General features: G+C 43.5%; 1 protein-coding gene across 3 annotated transcripts in view; it reads left to right on the forward strand.

Moving 5' to 3' along the window:
• eea1 (early endosome antigen 1) overlaps positions 1-25,488 on the forward strand; it is a 137,472-nt gene that overhangs the window by 28,971 nt on the left and 83,013 nt on the right. For all 3 annotated transcript variants that reach the window (XM_041202848.1, XM_041202850.1, XM_041202849.1), the window contains 6 exons: positions 8,364-8,485; positions 10,928-10,982; positions 11,077-11,142; positions 13,036-13,075; positions 18,485-18,598; positions 22,129-22,250. In XM_041202848.1, the coding sequence (XP_041058782.1) occupies positions 8,364-8,485; positions 10,928-10,982; positions 11,077-11,142; positions 13,036-13,075; positions 18,485-18,598; positions 22,129-22,250 (519 nt within the window). The remainder of the gene's footprint in view (positions 1-8,363; positions 8,486-10,927; positions 10,983-11,076; positions 11,143-13,035; positions 13,076-18,484; positions 18,599-22,128; positions 22,251-25,488) is intronic.

The raw sequence follows: 25,488 nt of genomic DNA on the forward strand, positions 1-25,488 counted from the left end.
GGGTATCCTCAATGTGAAGGTGGGACTTTGTCTCCACAAGGACTGTACGGTGGTCACTCCTACCGATACTGTCTTGGCAGATGCATCTGCGGCAGGCAGGTTGGTGAGGATGAGGTCAGATATGATTTTCCTTCTTTTTGGTTCCTTCACCTGCCACAGACCTAGCTATGCCATTTAGGACTCGGCCAGCTCAGTCAGTAGTGGTGCTACCGAGCCACTCTTGCTGATGGACATTGAAGTCCCCCACCCACAGTACATTCTGTGCCTTTGCAACCTTCAGTGTTTCCTCCAAGTGGTGTTCAACGTGGAGGAACACGGAAAATCAGCTGAGGGAGGGCGGTACCTGGTAATCAGCAGGAGGTTTCTTTGTCCAAGTTTGATGCCATGGATGCCATGCCATTATTTAAATGGAGAGAAACTTCAGAATGCTTCAGTGCAGAGGGATCTGGGTGTCCTCGTGCATGAATCGCAGAAAGCTAGTATGCAGGTACAGCAGGTAATAAGGCACCTGGAATTTTGGCATTTATTGCTAAAGGAATAGAATATAAAAATAGGGAAGTGTTGTTGCAACTGTACAAGGCATTGGTGAGACTGCACCTGGAGTACTGTGCACAGTTTCGGTTCCCTTACTTGAGGAAGGATGTAGTTGCATTGGAGGTGGTTCAGAGGAGGTTCACTAGATTGATTCCAGAGATGTGGGGCTTGTCTTATGAGGAGAGATTGAGCAGTTTAGGACTATACTCGCTAGAATTTAGAAGGGTGAGAGGAGATCTAATTGAGGTATATAAGATGCTAAAGGGGATAGACTAAGTAGACATGGAGCGGATGTTTCCCCTTGTGGGGCATTCTAGAACGAGAGGCCATAGTTTTAGGCTAAGGGGTGGTAGATTTAAATCAGAGATGAGGAGGAATTACTTTTCTCAAAGGGCTGTGAATCTGTGGAATTCACTAGCTCAGAGTGCAGTGGATGCTGGGACGCTGCATAAATTTAAGGAGGAGATAGACAAACTTTTAATTAGTAACGGGTTGAAAGATTATGGGGAGAGGGCGGGAAATTGGAGTTGAGGCTGAAATGAGATCAGCCATGATTGTATTGAATGGCGGGGCAGGCTCGAGGGGCTGAATTGCCTACTCCTGCTCCTGGTTCTTATGTCATGAGACTTCATGGGGTGCAGAGTTGATGTTGAGGACTCCTAGGGCAACTCCCTCCCGACTGTATACCACTGTGCTGCCACCTCTGGTGGGACTATCCTGCCGGTGATGGTAATGCCATTGAACGTTGAAGGTTTCATTCTTTTTTTGAGACTTTGCAGTGGTTTGAAACAATGAGTTGCTTGCTAGGCCATTTTAGTGGACATTTAAGAGTCATCTACATTGCTGTGGGCTGGAGTTACATGTAGGCCAGGCCAGGTAAGAACGACATATTTCCTTCCCCAAAGGACATTAGTGAACCAGATGGGTTTAAACTTTTAATTCCAGATTTTTGTTGATTGTAAGTTCCACCACTGCTGTGGCAGTTTGAGGCTGGGTCCCCAGAGCATTACTCTGGGATTACTAGTCCAGCAACAATACTGCTACATCATCACCTCCCCCTTGCTGGCTGGTTTCCTATATTCTATCCTTGGTAAATTGAGGTAATCCAAAACTCTGCCCACGCCTTGATTGTAACAATACCCATTCGTTCCCCTGTCATCCCTGTGCTTACTGACCTACATTTGATTCCGGTCAAGCAAAATCTTGAAAACGGGATGAGAATTTTAAAATTGAGTTGCTCCACAGCCTCGACCCTCCTTTGCGCTGTAATCTCCTCCAGCCCCACAACTTTCTGAGATGTCTACACTCATCTAATTCTGACCTGATTGTATCCCTGCTAATTACTCCACCATTGGTGGCTGCGCCTTCAGTTGCCTAGGCCCAAAGCCCCGGAATTCCCTCCCTACACCTCTCCGCCTCTCTACCTCATTTCCCCTTTAACACACTTCTTAAAATCTACCTCTTTGACCAATCTTTGGTCATTTGACCTATATCTCCTTATGTGACTCAGTCATAATATTGTTTTTTAATGATTCTGTGAAGCACCTTGTGACATTTTATTATTTATTGCTATATTAATGTAAGGTAGTAATACTTGGTTATTAATACACTGTAACCTCTCCATACTTTGGATCAAGTCATTTCTGGATTTCAGAATTTTCTGGATTAATTCTCTGGATTACTTGTCCAGTAAAATAAGCACTGTGCTGCCTCTTTTTTTAAAAAAAAAATGGAATGCTTTGTGAATTTGCATATCATTCTTGTGGAACATTCACAGATAGAAAATAGTTTCCATTAGCAGACCAATTCCCATGAACTGTTACTTAAATTCTTTTATGTATAGTGAGTAGGATGGTTGCAAATGAGCACCCTAATATTGTGAAGCAATGAACTGAAGACCACCAGAGGCTCAGTGTGCTTTGTCCACTCGATAAGGTGGTATATATAAATTTTAGCCTGAAGGCAACTGTCTAGCATTAAAGTAAATAAATGTAAGTTACTAGACAATTACACAGTAACAGAAAAACTGAGTGAGGATCTAAGAGAACAATACTTGGCTTAGATCATACATATGTTATATTCCTGATGGCCAGCTGGTGAAGGAATAAACCAGAGCCAGTCTTTACTTGGAATAGATTTATTCATAGAGTGAAACACTACAGATATATATCCTCTGACTCCACTCCAGTGTCAGCAAGTGTCTCTTTATATGTGCCCCAATCAATGCCCCCCACATCTATGTACTTAAATCTCAATTGATACAATTAACAGCCTGAGCTTTCTCTTTTCACTCCCGGGATGTTGGTGTCACTATTAAGGCTGGCTTTCATTGCCCATTCCTAGTTGTTCATGGATTGTGATGGGCTACTTTCTTGAACTTCCTGGGTAACAGTTTGATATAACTGGCTTGCTACACAACTTCAGAGGGCAGTTAAGAAACGACCTTTGGTCTAAAATAATAGTCACAATTCTAGGTCATTGTCAGTAAAATTTGACTGAGTGAAATCAAAATTGACTCCATATCACCCACCTTGATTGCCTTGTGTGGACAGTTAAAGTCAGTGTATTGACTCTGCGCTGCTGTCTCTTTTTTCTATTGGTGTCGGAAGCCGATTTGTCTGAAGATGATCCTGGATTGTTCAATGTTAAGGGAATTGGGAAGGACATTAACCATTTTTACCACATGTGGTGTGAATTCTTAGACAGTTAATTCTGCTATCGGATCATAACAGAAACCATGACTAATGACTTTTAAAAGTCTGCCAATTATTAATATCCATTATCGTTAACAGTCCCTAATTTAATGACACTCTTTGAACAAAGCTGTTGCAACACTTACATATCAAGCTATCTGTGTGCTCGCCTATAGACAGATGCTCAGTATTAGAAACTGGGCTGTTTTATGTATTGACTGTACCCTGGTCACAAAGTCAGAAGAAGTAAGAGCCATTTTTTTTTAAGTTGAGTCTACAATTCTATTTGGTGAAGTAGCACACTAAGGTTTTCTCTGACGCATCTAAATCTACTCAGTTTAACCTTATTGACTCACCAGGCTAATTACTCAAGGGCTGAAAAGCTTAACCTATTGATTGCAATGCCGACTGTTTTCTGCAATGACCATGTACTTCTAATGTTCAACAGTAATAACCTCAAGCATTCTTCCCCGTGCCCCCTCCAAATTATTAGAAACTACAGTTGCTTTCTTCTAAGATCCAGTTTATAGGAGCTGCTGAAAAGAATAAATGAATCAGAAATGAGCTCTGTGGAGAAGAATATTATTACTCAATCCGCATTTTCAGAACAGGAGATATTAATGTTCTTAGGATTGTTGGATCCACACCCTCGTACCATTCAATGACAGAATAATTGCTCCTTGCTCCCCTTAGTACCCTTCAATGTGACATTGGACATGTTGTATAATTTCAGTTCTTCACTGACCTTGCATAGGTCTCTGCAGCCACCTTGTGTTTGGTGGGGGAGGGGGGGGGGGGGGGGGGGGGGGGGGGGGGCGGCGGCGGTTGGTGGTGGTGGTGGTGGTGGTGATCCATTGGAAGTCAATTATTCGTGGACTCTGGGTGCAATGGGGTGCATTACCCCAATGGCTTCGTTGCACACTCTACCATAAGTCTTGACTTTGATGCATTGGGATTTGAAGAAAAGGAAAAGGGTGGTGCATTCTTAATTCGCGAGACCAGGTTCAGAAGAGCAGTAACATTGTTAGTGACAGAGAGAGACTTTAGCTGGGTAAAAGAAAGGTTTGCACTGACACAAGAATTGCTCAGGCTGGAATTTCTGTTGTTGAAAATATAGAAATGGAAGACCAGGGTTGGAACGAGCCTCCCAAGTATTCAAGTCTTGTCCAGGGTTGGGATTCACATGACGTTGAATTGTTAAGGGAAGAAGAAATATTTGGCGTGGCGGAGGAAAGAGTTTATAATAAAGAGCTTCAGCATTGGAGGATATGTAGGAAATCTGAGGTCAGTGAAGATAGTAAGGCTAAGAATTTTGATACATGTAGAAAGACTTGAGACTGAATTCATTGAAGACGGCAGCAACTGGTTAGGTTTGCTAGAGGCTTGTATAAATAGTGTGCAATGATCTCCATTGTCCTGTTGAGAGGCTTGAGGAGATTGAGGTTGAGATTCTGTCATTGTATGATCAGAGGATTGAGGGCAAAGAGCACTGCGTCATACTAAGACCAGAGGCAATCGATTGCAGAAGAGTGGATTAGACTTTTAACAAGTGAACCTAGGTAAAGGGGTGTAGCGGAAGAGGGGACAAAGCTCTTGGGGAAAGGCCCAAGTTAACAAGGAAAGTCAGATGATAATCCATGAACTGCATGGAGTGAGGGAGAGCTGGAGACCTGTGAACAGTGTTGGTGAAAGGCCATTTGATGGTAACATGTCTATACTGCATGGACCCGGGAATATTGCCACAGGCAGAATCTATTTTAGACGATGAAGTATGATTCACCAGTGTTTTCAGGAGCACAGAACTGCAGAAGTACAATGCAGGCGATGGTCTCCAGTGGACTGGGTGAGCTGAAGCCTCCACGGACCATCATGTCTCACAACAGGACCTCAATGGCAAAGGTGATAGATGGAGAGTTTGCTGCTAGCCTAAAAGGTAAGAGGGATCACTTTTCTTCAGGGTAGACTGGCGCGAGGAAATTTCCTAAGAGCTAGTCAGTCAGCTAGGGAATAGAAGAATTAAAACCAGAGAGATAGGTAAATTTAGCAGCTTTTAGCTTGAGGAGAGAGACCTGTCATCAGGATTGAAGTTCTTATTGAATTTCCAATCTGGAATTCCCTGCACTCCTCCAATTGTGGCCTCTTCCACATCCCTGGTTTCCTTGGCCTCACAATTAGCAGCTATGTCTTGGCTGCCTAGGCCCGAAGCTTTGCAACTTCCTCCCCAAATGTGCCAGCTCTCCCTCTAAAACCTATCTCATTGGCTAAGCTTTTGGCCACCTCTGCAGATGTCCTTGTAACTTGGGACCAAATAATGCTTGAATATCCTGTGAGAGCCTTGGGATGTTTTCTCAAAAAGAAAAGAAAGAAGCACATGCATTTATATAGTGCCTTGCAGAGCCTCCCAAAGCACTTTATAGCTAATCAGGTACTTTTTGAGTGTTATCCCTGCTGTAATGTAGGAAATGCGGCAGCCAATATGTGCATGACAAGATCCCATAAACAGCATAGGATAATGATCAAATAACCTGTTTTAATGATGACGGTCAAGGGAAAATGTTGGCCAGGCTCTTTTTTGAAATCTTTTATGTCAACCTAGGATTAATGAGAGGCACTATATAAGTGCAGGTTGTTGTTGCTGTTGGAGACCAGAGAGTGAGGTGTCTGATGTATCCCAGCTCGGAGAAAGATTCACTGCAGCAGGAGAGGGAGTATTGCCACAACCTATATTTGAGTTGGAGAGAAGTATTCAACGAAAAGTTGAGAGCTGGTGGCACAGATGGGCCGGGGAGGGGTGGGGGGTGGCAGCTGGTGGCACTGGCGGGCCGGGGAAGCGGCAATTGGTTTTGCAGCCTGTGGCTGAGGTGTGGAATGTACAGAAATTGAGAGTTCGGGATAAAGTTGGTTGGAACACTTCCAAGTGATCGAGAGAAGAAATGTGAAAGGAACCTTTTCTGAGAGACAGACCCAATAGGTATTTTTGAATCAAGGTGCAGGAGCAAGTTTGACAGGAGTGGAATAATGGGATATTCCACACATCAATAAGAATATTATAGGTTACTTTAGTGACATGGTCAGGAGAGTATGAACAGCATTTGGCTCATGCGTCTAAAGTGGTGGTTTCCTATCTTAAATCTCATTGGCCGGTGTGCTCATGAAGCTAATTTTGTTCAGGGTGTTCCTTTTGTAATACCTCTACCTATTGGCCAGGTGGTAATCTCGCATCATCAAGGCGGGTGGTTAAAGCTATAACACTGAAGTTTAGTTCTTCAGTTGGGGAATGAGACTATTTTGAGGAACAGCTGTTCGCTTTTCAGCTCCCACACTAGTTTCTAACAGCTGATCAGAAAACAGTTCAGCTATGAATAAATGATAGAATTTTGGTTTTTGGTCATTGGCTTCCTATCTAGCAACACCTCAAGTACTTATAAAATTCTCGTCCTTGTGTTCAAATTCCTTGATGACCTCACATCTCCCCATCTGCTTATAACTTCCAATACCTGTGCTCATCTCATTCTGCCCTCTTTGTATAGTCGACTTCTATTGGTGGTCATGCCTTTAGCTGACAAGGTCCTAAGCTCTGGAATTCCCTCCCTACACCTCTCTACCTCACTTGGCTCCTTTTAAAATTCTCCTTTATCTCTTTTTGATCACCTGCCCTCATATTTCCTTAGTTGGCCTGGTCTGGAATTTTATTTGATCACCCTCCTGTAAAAGTGTTTTGTGACATTTCACTACATTAAGGGACTAACACAAGTTCTCGAGTCAGACTGAATTTGATTGCTGACAGAGCTGATTGAAATGTTGTGGTCAACGTGCATTCTGTGCATTTCGTTGAATATTACTGCACTTATAGCTGTTCATTCACATTTGTCTATCCAGCAAGCGAATACAGCAGCTTAGGGAGGATAGCACAGTTTTTGTGAGTTTTATAAAGAAATGAAGCCGAATAATTCAATACAAAGCAGAATTTTTTTTGTTTGGTAATACTCCTTTAGATGTGTTGCTGTCTTAAAAGCGCCATATAAATGCAATATTGTATTTGATGGACAGGTGTGAAAAGGAGCCTTCAATAAGAAGTATCAAATAGTCTCAATGGAAAAGTGGCTTAATATAGAACTCAAAGTCCACTGTACATCTGGGAATCAAGTGGACTAGTATTTATTCCTCTCTCCCTTTCCCTCGCATGTTATGGTTGAGGAGATGGAAGGACCTGCTTCCAGTCCTTGTCGTTTGTGTCTCTGCTCAGTCTAGAGTGATTCTCCCTTCAACATCAACCTGACCTCCAACCAGTTCCTAACTAAAACCTGAAACTCAGGCCTCCATTTTATCTTTCGGGCTTCATTTCTATAGTTGGGTTCTTAACTCATGGCGGGAGCCACAGCCTGGCAGGTGGGTGAGAGCGAGAGTTCATCACCATGAGCAGCATGAGGCTGCAACCAGGGACCCAGTGGCAATGATCCCCTGCAGTCAAGTAAGCAGTGGGATGGAGGGAGGACACTCAACTAGGGAAAGATGGAAATTTCCTTGTGGGACCTGGAGGGTATGGCTGCTTTCACCCCGCCCCCACCTTTGGCAAGCAAGGAAGTTTAAAAAGCTAAGAGTTTCCTTACTGGGTTCTCTCCTGGACTTCAATTCAGCTTGGTAGGTTCAGCCTGGGGAGACACCTCCCACTATTCTCCCTGCCCCAGGCCTTGGGTTAAAATATTTGCTGGAGCCTGATTTTCAGGGGACCCCAACAGATTGCTGGGAGAATTGGTGGTGGGGCGGGGGTGTTATTTGGAGATAGTGGAGAGGTTAGAGTTTGTTCAGCATGGAGGATTTGTTGGGAGAGTTGACTGTAACACAATAATGGCTAGAGGTGAACACTTGTGCACAGACAGCATGCAATATTCATCGTCAGCTTCAGCACTAGTCAGTGCTTCAATGTTGTAGTGGAATTGCATTCAGCCTCTGATTTCCCAAATGATCGTGTGTGCTTGGCATGATATGTTTTGCATTGCAACCTTCTGCTGTGAGGTGTTACGTTTCTTTGCTTCCCATTTCCAACAATGAACCTCTTTTGTCTGTGAGCAGTGATATTCTTGTGTGCATGTACAAATATGCCTCTTTATTTTTGTGTCTACTTTCTTTTCACAGGGTTTCATTTGCCCACAGTGTATGAAGTCTCATGATTCAGCAGAAGATCTCTTCAAACACTATGATGCATTTCATGAACCGGGAAATGATTCTGGCCCCAGAGAAGAAATGGCTTCGAGGAGGTTTGTTTCTTTGCTTTGAAAATTGCCTTATGGAAGTTGCTTTCTGCTATTTTTCTGGGTTTCTGCTGACATAAGGCACCTTGAGTTGATTCTACATCTGTGCTGCTTTGTTAACTAACACACTTGATGAAACATGGTGAAATCTGGGTGTTTAATCATTCACACTAGTTTATAAGTTTAAATGTCATCCTTTTTAAATGTCAGCCTTAGCTCAGTGCTAGCACCCTCTTGCCTTTTGAGTCAGAAGGCTGTGAGTTTGAGTCCCACCACTGAGAATTGAGCACAAAACTCTAAGCTGCGGGGGATTGCTGCACTGTCAGGAGACGCTGTCCTTTGGCTGAGATGTTAAACGAATGCTCCTTGTACTCTTTCAAGTGGATGTAAAAGATCCAGTGCCACTATTTCAAAGCAAAGCAGGGGAATTCTCCCCAGTGTGCTGGCCAATATCACTAAAGACGGGAGATCTGGCCATTTATCTGATGGCTGTTTGTGGGATCTTGCTTTGTGCAAATTGGCTGTAGTATTCCCTGCAAAAGATACTTCAAAAGGTACCTAATCGGCCCTTGAGCACTTTGGATTAAATCAAAGCAAATCAGGGCTAAACGTCTACCAAACAATGTGACCTGATGACCATCCGGAGCACACAGTCCCCCATTGTGAAACAGGTAGCAGCTTACAATACTGCAAAGGCTGGATTGCCTTTATTTGTCAACTTGGTACTACACAGAATTCCATACTACCAACCTGTGTAAAATTGAATTATTTTTAAATATCCTATGTGAGAGTTCTGTCCAGAAAGCTGGGTGTATCATGTTTGTTCTCCCTTATTAAAAGAGACCTTTTACAGCTCACTTATTTGCCTCCTCATGGCTGGAATAAGCATACTTGCACTGTCTGCATACCTTGTGAAAAATGTTAAGTGTTGTATTCTAAAGTTTTTGAAGCTGAGTTGTATCGGGTAGATATGATTTTGATGCTGGGGATGGTAGTGTGTGAAGAAAATATTTGGATCTGACCTTGCCAGACAAAAGAAAATTACTTCAAATGGCTCATGTTTCAAATTAATATCATAGAATGGTTACAGCACAGAAACAGGCCATTCAGCCCATCGTGTCTGTGCCTGCTGTCTGCAAGTGCAACTCTGCTAGTTCAATACCCCAGCCTTCCCCTGTAACCCTGTTTGTTTTTTTCTCTTCCAATAATTATCCAGTTCCATTTTGAAAGCCACAATTGGGTCTGCCACCACCATTGTCTTAGATAGTGCATTCCAGATTCTAACTACTTACTGCATTTAAAAAAAAATCTTATGTTGTCTTTGGTTCTTTGTAGATCACCTTAAATCTACGCCTTGTAGTTTACAATCTTTGCGCCACTTTGAACAGTTGCTCTCTAGCTACTTTGTTTAGATCTCTCATGATTTTGAACAGCTCTATCAAAGCTCTTCTCAACCTCTGACAAGAACAACCCCACCTTCTCTCATCTGTCCATGTAACTGAGGTTTCTCAACCCTGAGACCATTCACGTAAATCTTCCCTGTACCCTCTCTAATGCTTTCTCATCGTTCCTGAGCTGTGATGCCCAGAATTGGACATAATGGTCCAGTTGAGGGTGAACCAGAGTTTTATAAAGGTTCACCATAACTTTCTTGCCTTTTGGTTTGTTTTGGAATCGATAAGGTTCAGATGGAAGTATTATCACTTCCGTTAACCTAATACTTCAAATGAAGTGAATGGGGGGGTGGTGTGGAGAGAAAAGCCTTATTAGTCCAACTGCCAGTTATGGGTTGCTGTTTGATCAATAACTTCCGTACTTTTCATTGCAATACTCTGGCAAACATTCAGAAGAACCATCCCAACTTTATTTTTTAAAATTTGTTCATGTGATGGGGACGTTGCTGGCTCGGCCAGCGTTTATTGCCCATGCCTAATTGCTGTGGTTACCACATTGCTGTGGGTCTGCAGTCACATGGAGGCCAGACCAGGTAAGGATGGCAGATTTCCTTTCCCTAAAGGACATTAGCGAAACAGATGGGTTTTTATGACAATTGACTATTTTTGACAATTTATTTTTTATTGAATTCACCGCCTGCCGTGACTCTGAATACGAGTCCAGTGACAATGCCACTATGCATCCAACCCTGACTGGTTGAATTGTACTGACCAGCTTGGAAAGAACATCCCTTGTTTTTTTGTGTTCTCTCAAGTGACCTAAGGCACTCTTCTTTTGAAAGAAGGAGTTCCGTATGTCAGGGGCTGTTTTGGTGTTTTCCTACACTGCTGGCATTGATCATTATTACAGCTGACGGTAAATTAATTTGTCGGGCAACCTGGAGATGGAGGGGAAGGGAGTTGCTTCTATTTGTTGAGGGTACTAGAGTGGGATATGTGCATGATTGAGAAAGACCTGCCTTCTGACTATAATAATTTTGTTTCCCTTGTGCAGAGACGACCTCGCACTCCATCAACAAGAGGTGCAAGATCTGCAGGCCTCCTTAAAGGTTGGGATTTGCACATTCAGATTTCTGCAGCCCCACCTATTGCGAGTAGCCACTGGGGCCACTATATTCAAATGCTGGTCTGTTTTTTCCACAGGAGGAGCGCTGGTTCTCGCAAGAGTTGAAGAAGGAACTGGAAAAAGTGCAAGGACAACTGAAGCAAGTAATTCCTTTCAAATACCTAAAGCACCAGGCTTTGAGATAACTAATCAGCTGGGCTGGAACCAGTGTCACAATCTGATTTGTGTAGCCTCTTACACATTGAGCCATGCAACAGCAGCCTTGACTGACTGTCTTTATGATGCTTAGATTAGGGTGCAAGAGCAGGGAGATCTGGGGTGTATGTGCAGAAAGCTTTTTGGCAGGGCAAGTTGAGAAGGCCTTTTTTTACTGTTTGTAGGATCATATGGAACCCATGATATCAGTAGAGATAGAGTAAAAAAACAGCAAGTTGTCCTAAACCTCAATAAAATGCTGACTCAGCCTCAGGTGGAGTATTGTGTTCTATTCACGTTCTATTGGACTCACCTTAGGAAGGAAGTATTGCCTTTGCAAGAGTGCAGGATAGATTTACTAGAATGGAACCAGGAATGAGGGACTTCAGTTATGTGGAAATAATGGAGAAGATGGGATTGTTCCCTTTAGAGTAGAGAATATCAAGAGGAGATTTAATTGAGATGTTGAAAAATCATAAGGGTTTTGATTGAGTGAACAGGGTAAAACCATTTCCGGTGACATGAAGGTGGATAACCTGAGGACACGGATTCAAGATAATTGGCAAAAGAACTGGGAGGGAAATGAGAATTTTTATTATGCAGCGAGTTGTAATGATCAGGGTGCAGAGCCTGAATGGCTGGTACAAGCAGATTCAGTAATAATTTTCAAAAGGGAATTGGATGAATAATGAAAAAGGGAAAAAAACTACAGGGCTATGGGGGAAGATCACGGCAGTGGCACTAATTAGGAAACAATCCTCAAAGGCATAATGGGTTGAATGGCCCCCTTGTGTGCTGTATGATTCTTTGATTGTTACAGAGAAGTTATACTTTATTAATAATAAACAAGCACAATTCAGTGGCAATCAGACTGAAGATTTATTGAATCTTAAGTCATGGTGATGAGTTTAAATGATTTGAGATCCTGTTCTGGCAGGGCGGGGGGGCACCATTTTAGAAAGAGAAGTAATGTATTTAAAAGAATTGTTTTTGAATTAACTACAGTGCTTAAAATAATGTGGTTAACCAGCACGCCAGAGGAAGCCAGCTCCCTCATGTCTTAGATGCGCATAAATTCAATGCTCCAGTTTTTGGGGATGTACAACATCAACGGTCCTAAAGATAAACTTTGGCTTGGATTTGCAGTCATTTTACTTGGTATCGAGTGTCACATTGCTTTGTGATCCAGAATTATTGGCACAACATTGGAATTGTCGAGATTTTTTTTAACGTTAGTTTGAAAGGACAACAAATTTGAGATGGTAAATTTATTTTGTCACCAGGATTGGCGGGGAGTGGGAGGGGGGGTGGAACCTGAAAGAAGCGCTCAAACTTGCTGAAAGGTTTGAGAGGGTCGGGGGGGAAATACGCCACCTGTAACAAGGAGACACAAGGGAGCAGTTGGGAGGAACCTTTCACCCAGAGTCTTTTGGAGTATGGCCTGTGTTACATGCACAGCTGGGTCGAGGCATTTAAGTGGGAGTGACTTGAAGATTTTTTTTAAAGAGGGTGAGGAAATGAAAGAAATGAGGTTGAAGTAGGTCTGATGTGAAGTCAGCCGCAGCATTTTTCAGTTTTACTTCAGCCCTATTTGATTTGCATTTGGAAGTAAAATGGCTTCAGATTCCAAGTGCTTAAAATTATGCAGTTCTTTGAATGGAGTATTGTCCAATCCATTGGTCACTAACTGCAAAACAAAAACAGAATTACCTGGAAAAACTCAGCAGGTCTGGCAGCATCGGCGGAGAAGAAAAGAGTTGACGTTTCGAGTCCTCATGACCCTTCAACAGAACTGTTCTGTTTAATATGCTGTTGTAAACTTGTTCTGCATTTCTTTCCAGGCATCCCTGTCCGGTGGAGTGATACCCCCTTTTCCCCCAGGTAAGTTGAGTTCCACTTAAGATCATTTATGGCACAGAAGGAAGCCATTTGGCCCATTGAATCCACATGAGCTCTCCGTGGAGCAGTCCAGTCAATCCCATTCCCCTGCTCTATCCCTGTGGCCCTGCAAGTTTATCTCCCATGAGTATCCATCCAGTTTCCTTATGAATCATTCATCATCTCTGCTAGCACCACCCTTGAGTTCCAGGTCATTACCAGTCACTTTATATAAATAAAGTTCTCCTCAGATTGTCCGTGCATCTCTTTCCCAAAACCTTATACCTGTGTCCCCATAGTCCTTGTACCATCAGCTAATGGGAACAATTTTTTCTTGTCTACCTTGTCCAAACCTATCATAATCTTGGACACCTCTATCAAATCTCCCCTCAATCTCCTTTGCTCCATAGAACCATAGAAAAGTTACAGCACAGAAGGAGGCCATTCGGCCCATCTTGCCCATGCCAGCCTGAGGACACCCAGATGCCCTTTCTAATCCCACCTTCCTGCACCTGGCCCATAACCCTGCAGTTTACAGCACTTTAGGTGCAGATCCAGATACTTTTTAAAAGAGTTTAAAGTTTCTGCCTCTACCACCAACTTGGGTAGCAAATTCCAGACACCCACTACCCTCTGCGTAAAAAAGTTCTTCCTCATGTCCCCCCTACACCTTCTGCCACTTCTCTTGAATCTATGTCCCCTGGTTCTAGAATTCTTCACCAAGGGAACCAATTTTATCCTGTCCACTCTATCTATTCCCCTCATAATTTTGTACACCTCAATCAAGTCACCTCTCAGCCGCCTTTGTTCTAAGGAAAATAACCCCAACCTATCCAATCTCTCCTTGTAGCTACACTTTTCTAACCCTGGCAACATTCTTGTAAACCTCCTCTGCACTCTGTCCAGAGCTCTGTTACTTCCTTCCTGTAATGTGGTGACCAGAACTACACACAATACTCCGATTGTGGCCTCACCAGTATTTTATACAATTCCAACATTATATCTTTACTTTGATATTCTATACCTCTGCCAATGAAGGAGAGCATTCCATATGCCTTCTTTACAACCTTGTCTACTTGAACTGCTGCCTTCAGGGACCTGTGTACTTGGACGCTAAGATCTCTCACTTCAACTACCCCTCTTAGTATATTCCCATTTATTGTGTAATCCCTGTAACTGCTTGACCTCCCTAAATGTATGACCTCACTCATGTCTATGTTAAAATCCATCTGCCACTTTACCGCCCGCTCCACCAACCCATCTGTATCGTTTTGGAGATTATGGCTATCCTCTACACTATCCACTACTCGGCCAATCTTTGTGTCATCTGCAAATTTCCCAATTGTGCCCCCACGTTTCCGTCCAAATCGTTCATATGTAACACAAACAGCAAGGGTCCCAACACCAAGCCCTGTGGAACACCACTTGAGACAACTCTTCATTCACAAGGGCATCCATCGACCATTACCCTTTGTTTCCTGTTACCAAGCCAACCTTTTATCCAGTTTGCCACATTACCTTGAATCCCATGGGCTTTTACTTTCCTGACCAATCTGCCATGTGGGACCTTGTCAAATGCCTTGGTAAAATCCATGTACACAACATCCACTGCACTACCTTCATCAACCCTTCTTGTCACTTTCTCAAAGAATTCAATCAAATTTGTGAGGCAAGACCTTACTTTAACATATCCATACTGACCATCCCTGACTAGTCCATCCCTTTCCACATGACAGTTAATCCTATCTCTCAGGATTGATTCTACTAATTTGCTCACCACTGATGTAAGACTAATTGGCCTATAATTGTTTGGCGTTTCCTTTGATCCCTGTTTAAACAATGGAACTACGTTTGCATTTCTCCAGTCCTCTGGTACCTCCCCTGTATCTAGTGAAGATTGGAAAATCATCCTCAGAGCATCTACTATCTCCTCCCTGACTTCCTTCAGCAGCCTTGGAAACAATCCATCTGGCCCTGGTGGGTTATCAGCTTTCAAGGATTTCAACCCTTCGAGTACTTCCTCTCTCTTTATGACTATCCCATCCAATATCTTGCAGTGTTCCTCCTGGACTACTATATCTACATCCTCCCTTTCCTTTGTAAACACGGCGACAAAATATTCATTCAAAACCCTTCCCACAGCCTCTGCATCTACACACAAGTTTCCATCTTCATCTCTGATAGATCCCACTTTTTCCTTAGCTAACCTTTTAGCATTAATGTATTGGTAAAACATCTTTGGGTTATCTTTAACTTTACTTGCTAATCTTTTTTCATGCCCTCTCTTTGATTTCCTTATTTCCTTTTTTACTTCGTCCCTGCACTTCCTATATTCATCTACGTTATCTGCAGTGCTTAGTTCTTTGTGCCTATCGTATGCTTTCTTTTTCTGTTTGATCTTCCCCTGTATTCCTCTAGACAACCAGGGGGGTCTAGATTTGGCAGTACCGCTCTTATTTTTATAGGGGACATGTCTACTTTGTACAATTAGGATCTCGCTTTTTAGTGCTTCCCACTGGTTTTCCATTGTTGTATCCTCCAGCAGTGCTGTCCAGTCCACCTCAGCAAAGTCCCTTCTCATTTCTGCAAAATTTGCCTTCCCCCAATTCAAGACTTTTACTCTTGCCTTATCTCTGTCCTTTTTCATGGTAATGCTAAATCTAACTGAATTGTGATCACTGTCCCCGATATGGTCGCCAACTGTCACTTCACCCACTTGCCCTTCTTCGTGCCCCAAGACTAGGTCTAGAATTGCCTCTCCTCTCGTTGGGTTTGTCACTAATTGGTTGAAAAAATGTTCCTGGACACACTGCATGAATTTTTCTCCCTCAGTGCCCCTTATACTGTTTGAGTCCCAGTTGATATTAGGATAGTTGAAGTCTCCTACTGTTATTGCCCTCTTGCTTTTACAAGCAGAAATTTGCCTACCTACTTCTTCTTCTATCTCCCTTTCATTATTTGGGGGTCTGTACTATACTCCCAGTAGTGTGACTACCCCTTTTTTATTTCTAAGCTCAATCCATAAAGCATCGTTTGTTGACCCATTTAGTATATCAATCCTTCTCGCAACTGGAATTGATTCTTTAACCATTAGTGCTACCCCCCCTCCTTTTTTATCTCCTACTCTATCATGTCTGAAGGCTCTATAGCCATGGATATTAAGCTGCCAGTTTTGTCCCTCCTTTAGCCAGGTCTCCGTTATAGCAATGACATCCTGCTTCCATGTGTCTACCTGTGCCCTTAACTCATCTACCTTGTTTGTAATACTCCTTGCATTGAAGTATAAATAGTTTAACCCTGTCAATTTCCCTTGCTGGGCACTTTGTAAACTTTGCTTCTCCTGTAACTCCCAGTGTCCCTAACTAATGTTCTACCTCCATTTTTCTGATCTGAATCTGACCTATCTGATCCTACTCCTGGGATCCCATTCCCCTGCCACACTAGTTTAAATATTCCCCAACAGATCTAGCAAAAGCCCCCGCAAGGACACTGGTCCCAGCTCTGCCTAGGTGCAGCCCGTCCGGTTTGTACAGGTCCCACCTTCCCCAGAACTGGTCCCAGTGCCTCAAGAACCTGAATCCCTCCCAGCTACGCCATCTCTCCAGCCACGTGTTCATTTGGTCTATCCTCTTATTCCTGCTCTCGCTGGTATGTGGAACTGGGAGTAATCCTGAGATGACTACATTTGAGGTCCTGCATTTTAATTTATCTCCTAACTTCCTGTACTGAGCTTGCAGATCCTCATCCCTTCGTTTACCTATGTCAGTACTAACGTGTACCATGACCACTGGCTGTTTACATTCCTTCCCCAGAATGTCCTGCAGCCGTTATGTGACATCCTAGACCCTGGCACCAGGGAGGCAACATACCATCCTTGATTCATGTTTGCAGCCACAGAAGTGTCTGCCTGTGCCCTTAAATATTGAATCCCCTATCACTATAGCCCTGCCACTTCTTTTCCTACCGCCCCTCTGAGCAGCAGAGCCACCCACAGTGCCATGAACTTGGCTGTTGCTGCTTTCCCCTGAGAGACCCTCCCCCCAACAGTATCCAAAGCGGTATATCTGTTAGATGACCACAGGGGACTCCTACACTACCTTCCTGAGTCTTTTACTGTTGCTGATGGTCACCTTTCTGCCTGTGTAATCTTCACCTGCGGTGTGACCGCCTCGTTAAATGTGCTATCCATGACTTGCTCAGCATCACGGATGCTCCACAATGAGTCCACCCACAGCCCCAGCTCCGAAATCTAGTTAGCTAAAAGCTGCATTTGGACACACCTTCTGCACACATGGTCACCATCATCCCTCATTTCCCACACCCTACAGGAGGAGCATATCACGGGTCTGAGTTCTCCTGCCATGACGTCCCTCTCGATTAAGCTAGTTACTCCCTTAAAAACACGCTAGCTTGGGGCCTTATTTATGTTAGCTAGGAACCTTGTTTCTTGACTAATTATATTTGTACAGTACTACTCTATACTTTTTTGTTTTAGCTCCTACCTCAGTATTAAGCAATGAATTACTTTAATAGACTGAAAAAAAACTCAGCAGGATTTACTCACCAATCAGCTGCTTTTTTAAAATCCACTTTCAGAAGAGTGTCTCTTGCAGGTCTGGTGTACTCCTGAAGGTACTGCCTCTCCCTCTTTCTTTTTTGGTTTGAGGATGATGGAGGGATGGAAACACTACAGCGATGTAATGTTTGGGGTTATTCCGTTCTTTGACAGTGGGTCCTCCTCGATCCCCTACTGAGTTGTGGTGACTGCACTGACTTCTCCCAAAATGCGTCTCAGTCACTTCTCACTACCGCCCTCTGTTGGATGCTCTTCCTCCTTTTGAGTGCAAGGTTCTTCTCCTTGATCCCCTTCTGAGTTGCGGTGACTGCACTAACTTCTCCCAGAATGCATCTCGTCACTTCTCACTACAGCCCTCTGTTGGATCCAAGGAGAACAACCCCAGCTTCCCCAGTTTAACCCTGTAGCTAAAATCCCCCAACCCTGGAACCATTCTCGTAAATCTCTGCTCCTTCTCAAGAGCCTCATACCTGTTCTAAAAGGTGGTGATCAGAATTGGATGTAATACTCTAGTTGTGGTGTAACCAGAGCTTTACAAACGTTCAGCATAAGTTCCTTACTTTTGTACTTGGTGCCTCCATGACCCATCTGCTTTCAAACCACTTTCCTAATATGTCATGCCACCTACCAAGATCTATACACATGCACCCCCACTTCCCTCTGTCCCTGCATACTCTTTAGAACCGTGCCATCCCCTCTGCCAAATTCAAGATGCAAAATGTGTACCAATAGTACTGGCTACCTATTACTTCAATCCTATTTCTTCCAGTTTTGTCAGCAGTAACTTGAAACACTGAGGTAACTTACTACACTGCTGTTCATTGTTCTTTCTACAGAGCTAACAGATCTCCAGAGCCAATTGGAAGATGCACAGGTAGAAAATATGAAGATTAAGCAGATGAATGAGTTGTTGGAACAGAAAGCTGCCACATTAGCAACTGAATTAGTAGGTGAGTGTGAGTTCACTTGCTGAAGGACTGAGTTAAATGTAAGGAAGATTTGCATTTCGTAGAATGGTTACAGCATGGGGGGGGAGACCATTTGGCTCCTCGTGCCTCTCTTCAAAAGGAACTCATCTAAATTCAACCCCCCACCTTTATCTGGAACTGTGCACAGTTTTTTTCTTCAGATCATTGCCCAATTTTCTTTTGAAGGCTGCAAGTGCAATCTAGATCCTAATCAATCACTGTGTCTAAACAAAACATTTATCCTTTTTTCATCATTGCTTCTTTTTCCAATCACCTTAAATCAGTGTCCTCTGGTTCTCAATCTTTCTGCCAACAGGATCAGTTTCTCTCTTTCTGTCCAGATCCCTCATGATTTTGAACACCCCTATCAAATCTCCTCTCAATCTTCTCTTCCCCAAGGAGAACAACCCCAGCTTCTCTAAACTATTTGCATAACTGAAGTCCCTCAAACCTGGAATCATTCTTGTAAATCTTTTCTGCACCTTCTGTAATGTTTTCACATTGTTCCTAAAGTGTGCAGCCCAGAAGTGGATGCAATACTCCAGTTGAGGGCAAACCAGTGTTTTTTACGGCTCATTGTAACCTACTTGTTTTTATACTCTATGCCCATATTTATAAAACCCAGGATGCTGTATGATTTATTAACATCTATCTCAACTTGTCCTGCCACCTTCCACGATTTGTGCATATATACTCCCTGCTCCTGCACACCACCTTTAGAATTTTACACTTTGTTTTGCTTTGTTTTGTTCACCCTACTGAAGTGAATCACTTCACATTTTCCTATATTAAATTTCATCTGACACCTGTCCGCCCATTCCACCAGTTTGTCTATATCCCCTTGTTTTCACTGCTCCGAGCCTGCTTCACACTGCTCCCCTGTTGACCAGCTTCACGCTGCTCCCGGTCTGCTTCATGCTGCTCCCAGTCTGCTTCACACTGCTCCCTTGCCGACCAGCTCCACACTGCTCCCTTGTTGACCTGATTCACACTGTTTCCAGTTCTTTTCCCAACTCAGAACATTCCTAAGTGCTGTACGTCCAATTAAGCCATTTTGAGATATGGTCACTGCGCCAATGTAGGAATAGCAGCAGCTAATTTGTGCACAGCAAGCTCCCACAGATAGCAATGTGATGGTAACGAGGTTCCACCAAGGCCAGCTCCTGACCTCTTGACAGCCTTGGTTCAAACATGGACAAAAGAGCTGAACTCCCAAGGTGAAGTGAGAGTGACTGCCCTTGACATCAAGGCTGCATTTGACTGAGTGTGGCATCAAGGAGCCCTAGCAAAACTGGAATCAATGGGAATCGGAGGGAAAGCTCTCTGCAGGTTGGAGTTATACTTAGCACAAAGGAAGATGGTTGTGGTTGTTGGACATCAACCATCTTCCATCTTGGCTCCAGGACATCATTGCAGGAGTGTCCTCGGCCCAACCATCTTCAGCTGCTTCATCAATGACCTTCCTTCCATCATAAGGTCAGAAGTAGGGATGTTTGCGATTTTTGCACAATGTTCAGCACCAATCGCGACTCCTCAGACACTGAAGCAGTCCATGTCCAAATGCAGCAAGACTTGGACAATATCCAGGGCCGACAAGTGGCAAATAACACAAGTGCTGGGGCAACGACCATCTCCAACAAGAGAGGGTCTAACCATCACCCCTTGACATTCGATGGCTTTACCATCACTGAATCCCCCACTATCAATATCCAGGGGGTTACAATTGACCAGAAACTGAACTTGACTAGCCATATAATTACTGTGGCTACAAGAGCAGGTCAGAAGCTAGGAATCCTATGGTGAGTAACTCACCACCTGACTTGCTAAAGCCCACCATCTATAAGGCACAAGTCAGGAGTGTGATGGAATACTCCCCACTTGCCTGGATGAGTGCAGCTCCAACAACACTTGAGAAGCTTAACACCATCCAGGACAAAGCAGCTCACTTGATTGGCACCATATCCACAAACATTCACTCCCTCCACTATTGACACACATTGGCAGCAGTGTGTACCATCTACAAGGTGCACTGCAGGAACTTGCCAAGGTTCCTTAGTCAGCACCTTCCAAACCCACAACTGCTACCATCTAGAAGGACAAGGGCAACAGATAGATGGGAACACAACCACCTGGAAGTTCCCCTCCAAGCCACTCACCATCCTGACTTGGAAATATATTGCTGCTCCTTTACTGTCGTTGGGTCAAAATCCTGGAACTTCCTTCCTAACAGTACTGTGGGTGTACCTACACCACATGGACTGCAGTTGTTCAAGGAGGCAGCTCACCACTACCTTCTCAAGAGAAATTAGGGATGGGCAATAAATGCTGGCCTAGCCAGTGACGCCACATCCCATGTTTGAATAAAAAAAAATCTCCCTTTGTGATGTTGGCTGAGCGATAAATATTGGCCAGGGGAGAACTCTCCACCTTCTCTCAAACATTTTTCTTCATTGTTTCATGGGATGTGGGTGTCGCTGGCTAGGCCAGCTTTTATTGCCCATCTGTTTTTGCCTTTGAGAAGGTGGTGGTGAGCCATTGCAGTCCATGTAGTGAAGGTACATCCACAGAGCTGTTAGGAAGGGAGTTCCAGGGTTTTGACGCAGTGACAGTGAAGGAAGGGTGATATATTTCCAAGTCAGGATGGTGTGTAGCTTCGAGGGGAACTTGCAGGTGATGGTGTTTCCATCTAGCTGCTACCCTTGTCCTTCTTGAGGGTAGTGGTCATGAGTTTGGAATGTGCTGTGTAAGGAGGCTTGGTGAGTTCCTGCAGTGCATCTCATAGGCCATCCACTGTGCGTCGGTGGTGGAGGGAGTGAATGTTTGTGGATATGGTGCCAACCCAGCAGGCTGCTTTGTCTTGGATGGTGTCAAGTTTCTTGAGTGTTGTTGGAGCTGCACTCATCCAGGCAAGTGGGGAGTATTCCATCATACTCCTGACTTGTGCCTTGTAGATGGTGGACAGGCTTTGGGGAGTCAGGAGGTGAGTTAGTTGCTGCAGGTTTCCTAGACTTTGACTTGTTCTTGTAGCCACAGTATTTATATGGCTAGTCCAGTTCAGTTTCTGGTCAATGGTAACCCCCCAGAATGTTGATAATAGAAGATTCAGTGATGGTTTTGCCATTGAATGTCAAGGGGAAGTGGTTAGATTCTCTCTTGGACATGGTCATTGCCTGGCACTTGTGTAGTGCGAATGTTACTTGTCACCAGCACGCTGGAATCTTTTACGTCCACCCGAGAGAGCAGACGGACCTTGGTTTAATGTCTTTACTGAAAGTTGGCAACTCTGATCATCCAGCACTCCCTCAGAACTGCATTGGGAGTGTCGGCCTAGTTTATATGCTTGAGTCTCTGAAATGGGATTTTAGACCCCAACCTCTGGCTCAGAGGCAAGAGTGCTGACGTGAGCCACTGCTGACATCTAAGACTAATGAGGCAAATCAATTCCAAACAATCTACCCTTTAGAAAACAAACGAACATCCTACGTAGGTAAATATTCTTCATTCCTCGGCAGATATTAAGGCAAAATTTGACGATGAAAAAAGCCACAAGGACCTTGCAGAGATGAGACTGAAAACCTTAGTGGAAGAGCTGGGAAGGGAAAGGACCATGACTGAAGAACTCCAAAATGAATTGGTACGTGAGTTTTAACTTGTTTGGATATATAGTTTCATCTCAGAAATTCAGGAGAGTATTCAAGCTACCAAGCAAAGTCTTAGAGATTTATCCTTCCCCCACATTATAATTATTTTTCTCCTGTAAAATAAATGATTGTGATCGTTTGAAATTTGGTATTCTTGCGTTTGTCCTGATGAGTGCAGGCAGACAAGCCTCAGCAACAAATCTCTCTCTTCAGCAAAATTCAAGTTCTGTCCTACCAAGTGACTCTTTATAATTATTTTGTTCTGAGGCAGTTTCTTGCTACCCCCAAAGTCTAACTAACGGTATTCACTTCTTCATTTTCAAGCATTCAGCCTTCTTCTTTCACCTATTGATCTTCTTGTATCATTATCTCCTCTGACCTCCGATGAGAATAACACACCACCTCCATTAATTAAAGTCCCATCTTATCTTTTGTGCCAAGCACAATTGTTCTTTCCAGCTTGTAACTTTGTCAGAGTAAGACCCAAATCGTTAAGGCAAGAGAAGTAGTAATAATTGTTCAAAGGACGGCAAACAGTTTCGGTGAATATGTGCTTTCCAATATGGAGGGCTGTACCCAGTGGTATCCCCTCGCGGGATGTGTTGGGACTATTGCTGTATACATGAGTTTTGCCAGATAGTAAGAGGTCGCTCTGTCCATTGTGAGGCTCTTTACACAAACTTTTCAGTCAGTCCCACTCCCCTCTTCATTTTTTATAGTTCTATAAATTGTTCATTTTCAATGATATGTCCAATTTCCCTGTTGAAAATTCCGATTGAATCTGCTTCTCTTCTGTTATTTCAGATTCCAGGCAAATTTAACCTAGTGGTTCTGGTACTGCACTGGCAAACTAATAGTTATGAGTTCCAGTAACGCCTTGTGGAATTGATTTCATATATTGTGGGCTGGTGCCAGAAAAGCTGAAAATGAAAGCAGCTGTTCTGTTATAAAAACCCAAGTGGTTCATTGATTTCCCTTCAGTGAAGGGTGTCTGCTAGCCCTCCCCTCGTGGGGGAATCTAGAACCAGGAGACGCAGTTTACATCCCATGAATTGTCTTTAAAATAATTTGTCTGGAACAGAGAAGTTAAGAATTAAATTAAGTTATGTGGAATCTCCAGGCTGAATCATAAAATGGCGAAATCCCAGGGTAAAAGGCATGAATGAATAGGTATTTTGACCCACTGAATCCTTTCTTTACCTTGTTAGTAAATGTGAACCTCAGAGTTTGATATTATTGGTGATAAAATGGAAGCAACATTGGTCAGAAATAGTCATTTGGTAGTACAGAACTTGAGTTTTACTGGGAAAAAGAGATGTTGAAGCTTTCCATCTTGCACTCCTCAGGACACTTAGCAAGAATACCAATATAAGGGAAAATCAACAATTTGTACTGTATGTGAGGAGAGTGCTGATTGATTGGCAAGCGGACTCTGATTAGTAGAGGCGTTGCCATGGAGATTGCACCAGTGCTGGTGATTAACAGTTAACTGCCAAACATTGTTTGAAATTTAAACGAGGCAGCTTGATGCTGATTGGCCAAGGCACATCCTGATGAATGAATCAGCGAATGGCTGTCACTTATTTTGTTTAGCTGAAACAGGCACAATGTATGTACATGTTTTTTCTGTCTGCAAAGAACAGGGCTCTATGTATTAATATAAGTAGCTTCCAGTGCACACAAGTGTGCCACACTGCGAGCCCAACTGACAATCTTAAATTGGTTGTCAGCGTAATTTTTAGCACACTGAGGATTATTCAGCAAACGTTGTCCAATCACGGAATCATATCTAATGTTGGACACTGTTTTGAGTTTTGCAAGCACAGACTGGCTGGGTATGGTCTGTACCTTGCCCATTGCGAACAGCGGCTGGGACATGCTGTTTGATATGATCCGCCAGTCTTTGGGACATACGGCCAACATACCTAGCATCTCACTGGCACTGAAATTTGTATAGCACATTATTCATTTGTGTGATAGGCAGAATGTTTTTTGGTTTGACAGCAGCATCCTGTTAATGGTGAATACCACTTGTGTTGCTACTGCATAGTAGCAGCGTGAAGCACCTAGCTTCACCTGTTGCTCAAATTTTTGAGATACCTTTCCCTTCCAGGGTAATCTGAGGTAGACTGGGCACTTTTCAGGGCTGAAAGTGATGGCCTTAGGCCTGTTCATGAGTTTGCGTGACATGCAGCGTGAAATGATCTGATCATGGTAGCCATTATCCTGCAGAATGCCTTTGATGTGCCCTATTTCAGCATCAAGCTTGCCTGGTGAGCAATGGATAGGGCCTATTTACAAGGTTACCGATAATACCAACCTTACAGCACATCGAACTGTATGAATTCCAATGCGTAAATTGACCAATGAAGGTAAGTTTGTGATATACGATGGTAGAGAACCCCTGGCACATTCCTCAACTAGCATGTCAAGGAAGGGGAGTTCATTTGACTGCTCCATTTCAGAGAAGCACTGCAGGGATTCACCAAGGCTCCTTAGACAGTGCGTTCCAAACCCACGACCACTACCATCTAGGACAAGGGCAGCAGATAGATGGGAACACCACCAACTGGAAGTTCCCCTCCATGTCACACACCATCTTGGAAATATATCGCTGTTCCTTCACTGTCGCTGTGTCAAAAATCTGGAACTCCTTCCCTAACAGCACTGTGGGTGTACCTGCACCACATGGACTACAGCGGTTCAAGAAGCAGCTCCGAGTTGCAAAACTTAAAAAGCAGTGTCTAACATTAGATGTGATTCCGTGATTAGACAACACTCGTTAAATAATCCTCAGTGTACTAAACAGTACACTGACAACCAATTTAAGATTGTCAGTTGGGTTCACAGTGTGGCGCATTTGTGTGTGCTGGAAGCTGCATATAGTAATACGCAGGGCCCTGTTCTTTGCAAATAGAACACGAACATGTACATACATTGCGCCTGTTTCAGCTAAACAAAATAAGTGACTGCAATTCGCTGACTCATTCCTCAGGGCAATGCCTTGACCAATCAGGGTCAAGCTGCCTGGTTTAAACTTCAAAGTATGCTTGGCAGTTAACTGTCAGTCACCATCACTGGTACATTCTCCATGGTAACGCCTCTACTGGAGTCCACTTGCTAACCAATCAGCACTCTCTTCACATACAATACAAATTGTTGATTGCCCTTTTATTTTGGCATTCTTGCCAAGTGTCCTGAAGATTGTAAGACAAAAGCTTCAACATGTCT

Source organism: Carcharodon carcharias, chromosome 13 (assembly GCF_017639515.1).
Source record: "Carcharodon carcharias isolate sCarCar2 chromosome 13, sCarCar2.pri, whole genome shotgun sequence".
Taxonomy (NCBI): Eukaryota; Metazoa; Chordata; class Chondrichthyes; order Lamniformes; family Lamnidae; genus Carcharodon; species Carcharodon carcharias.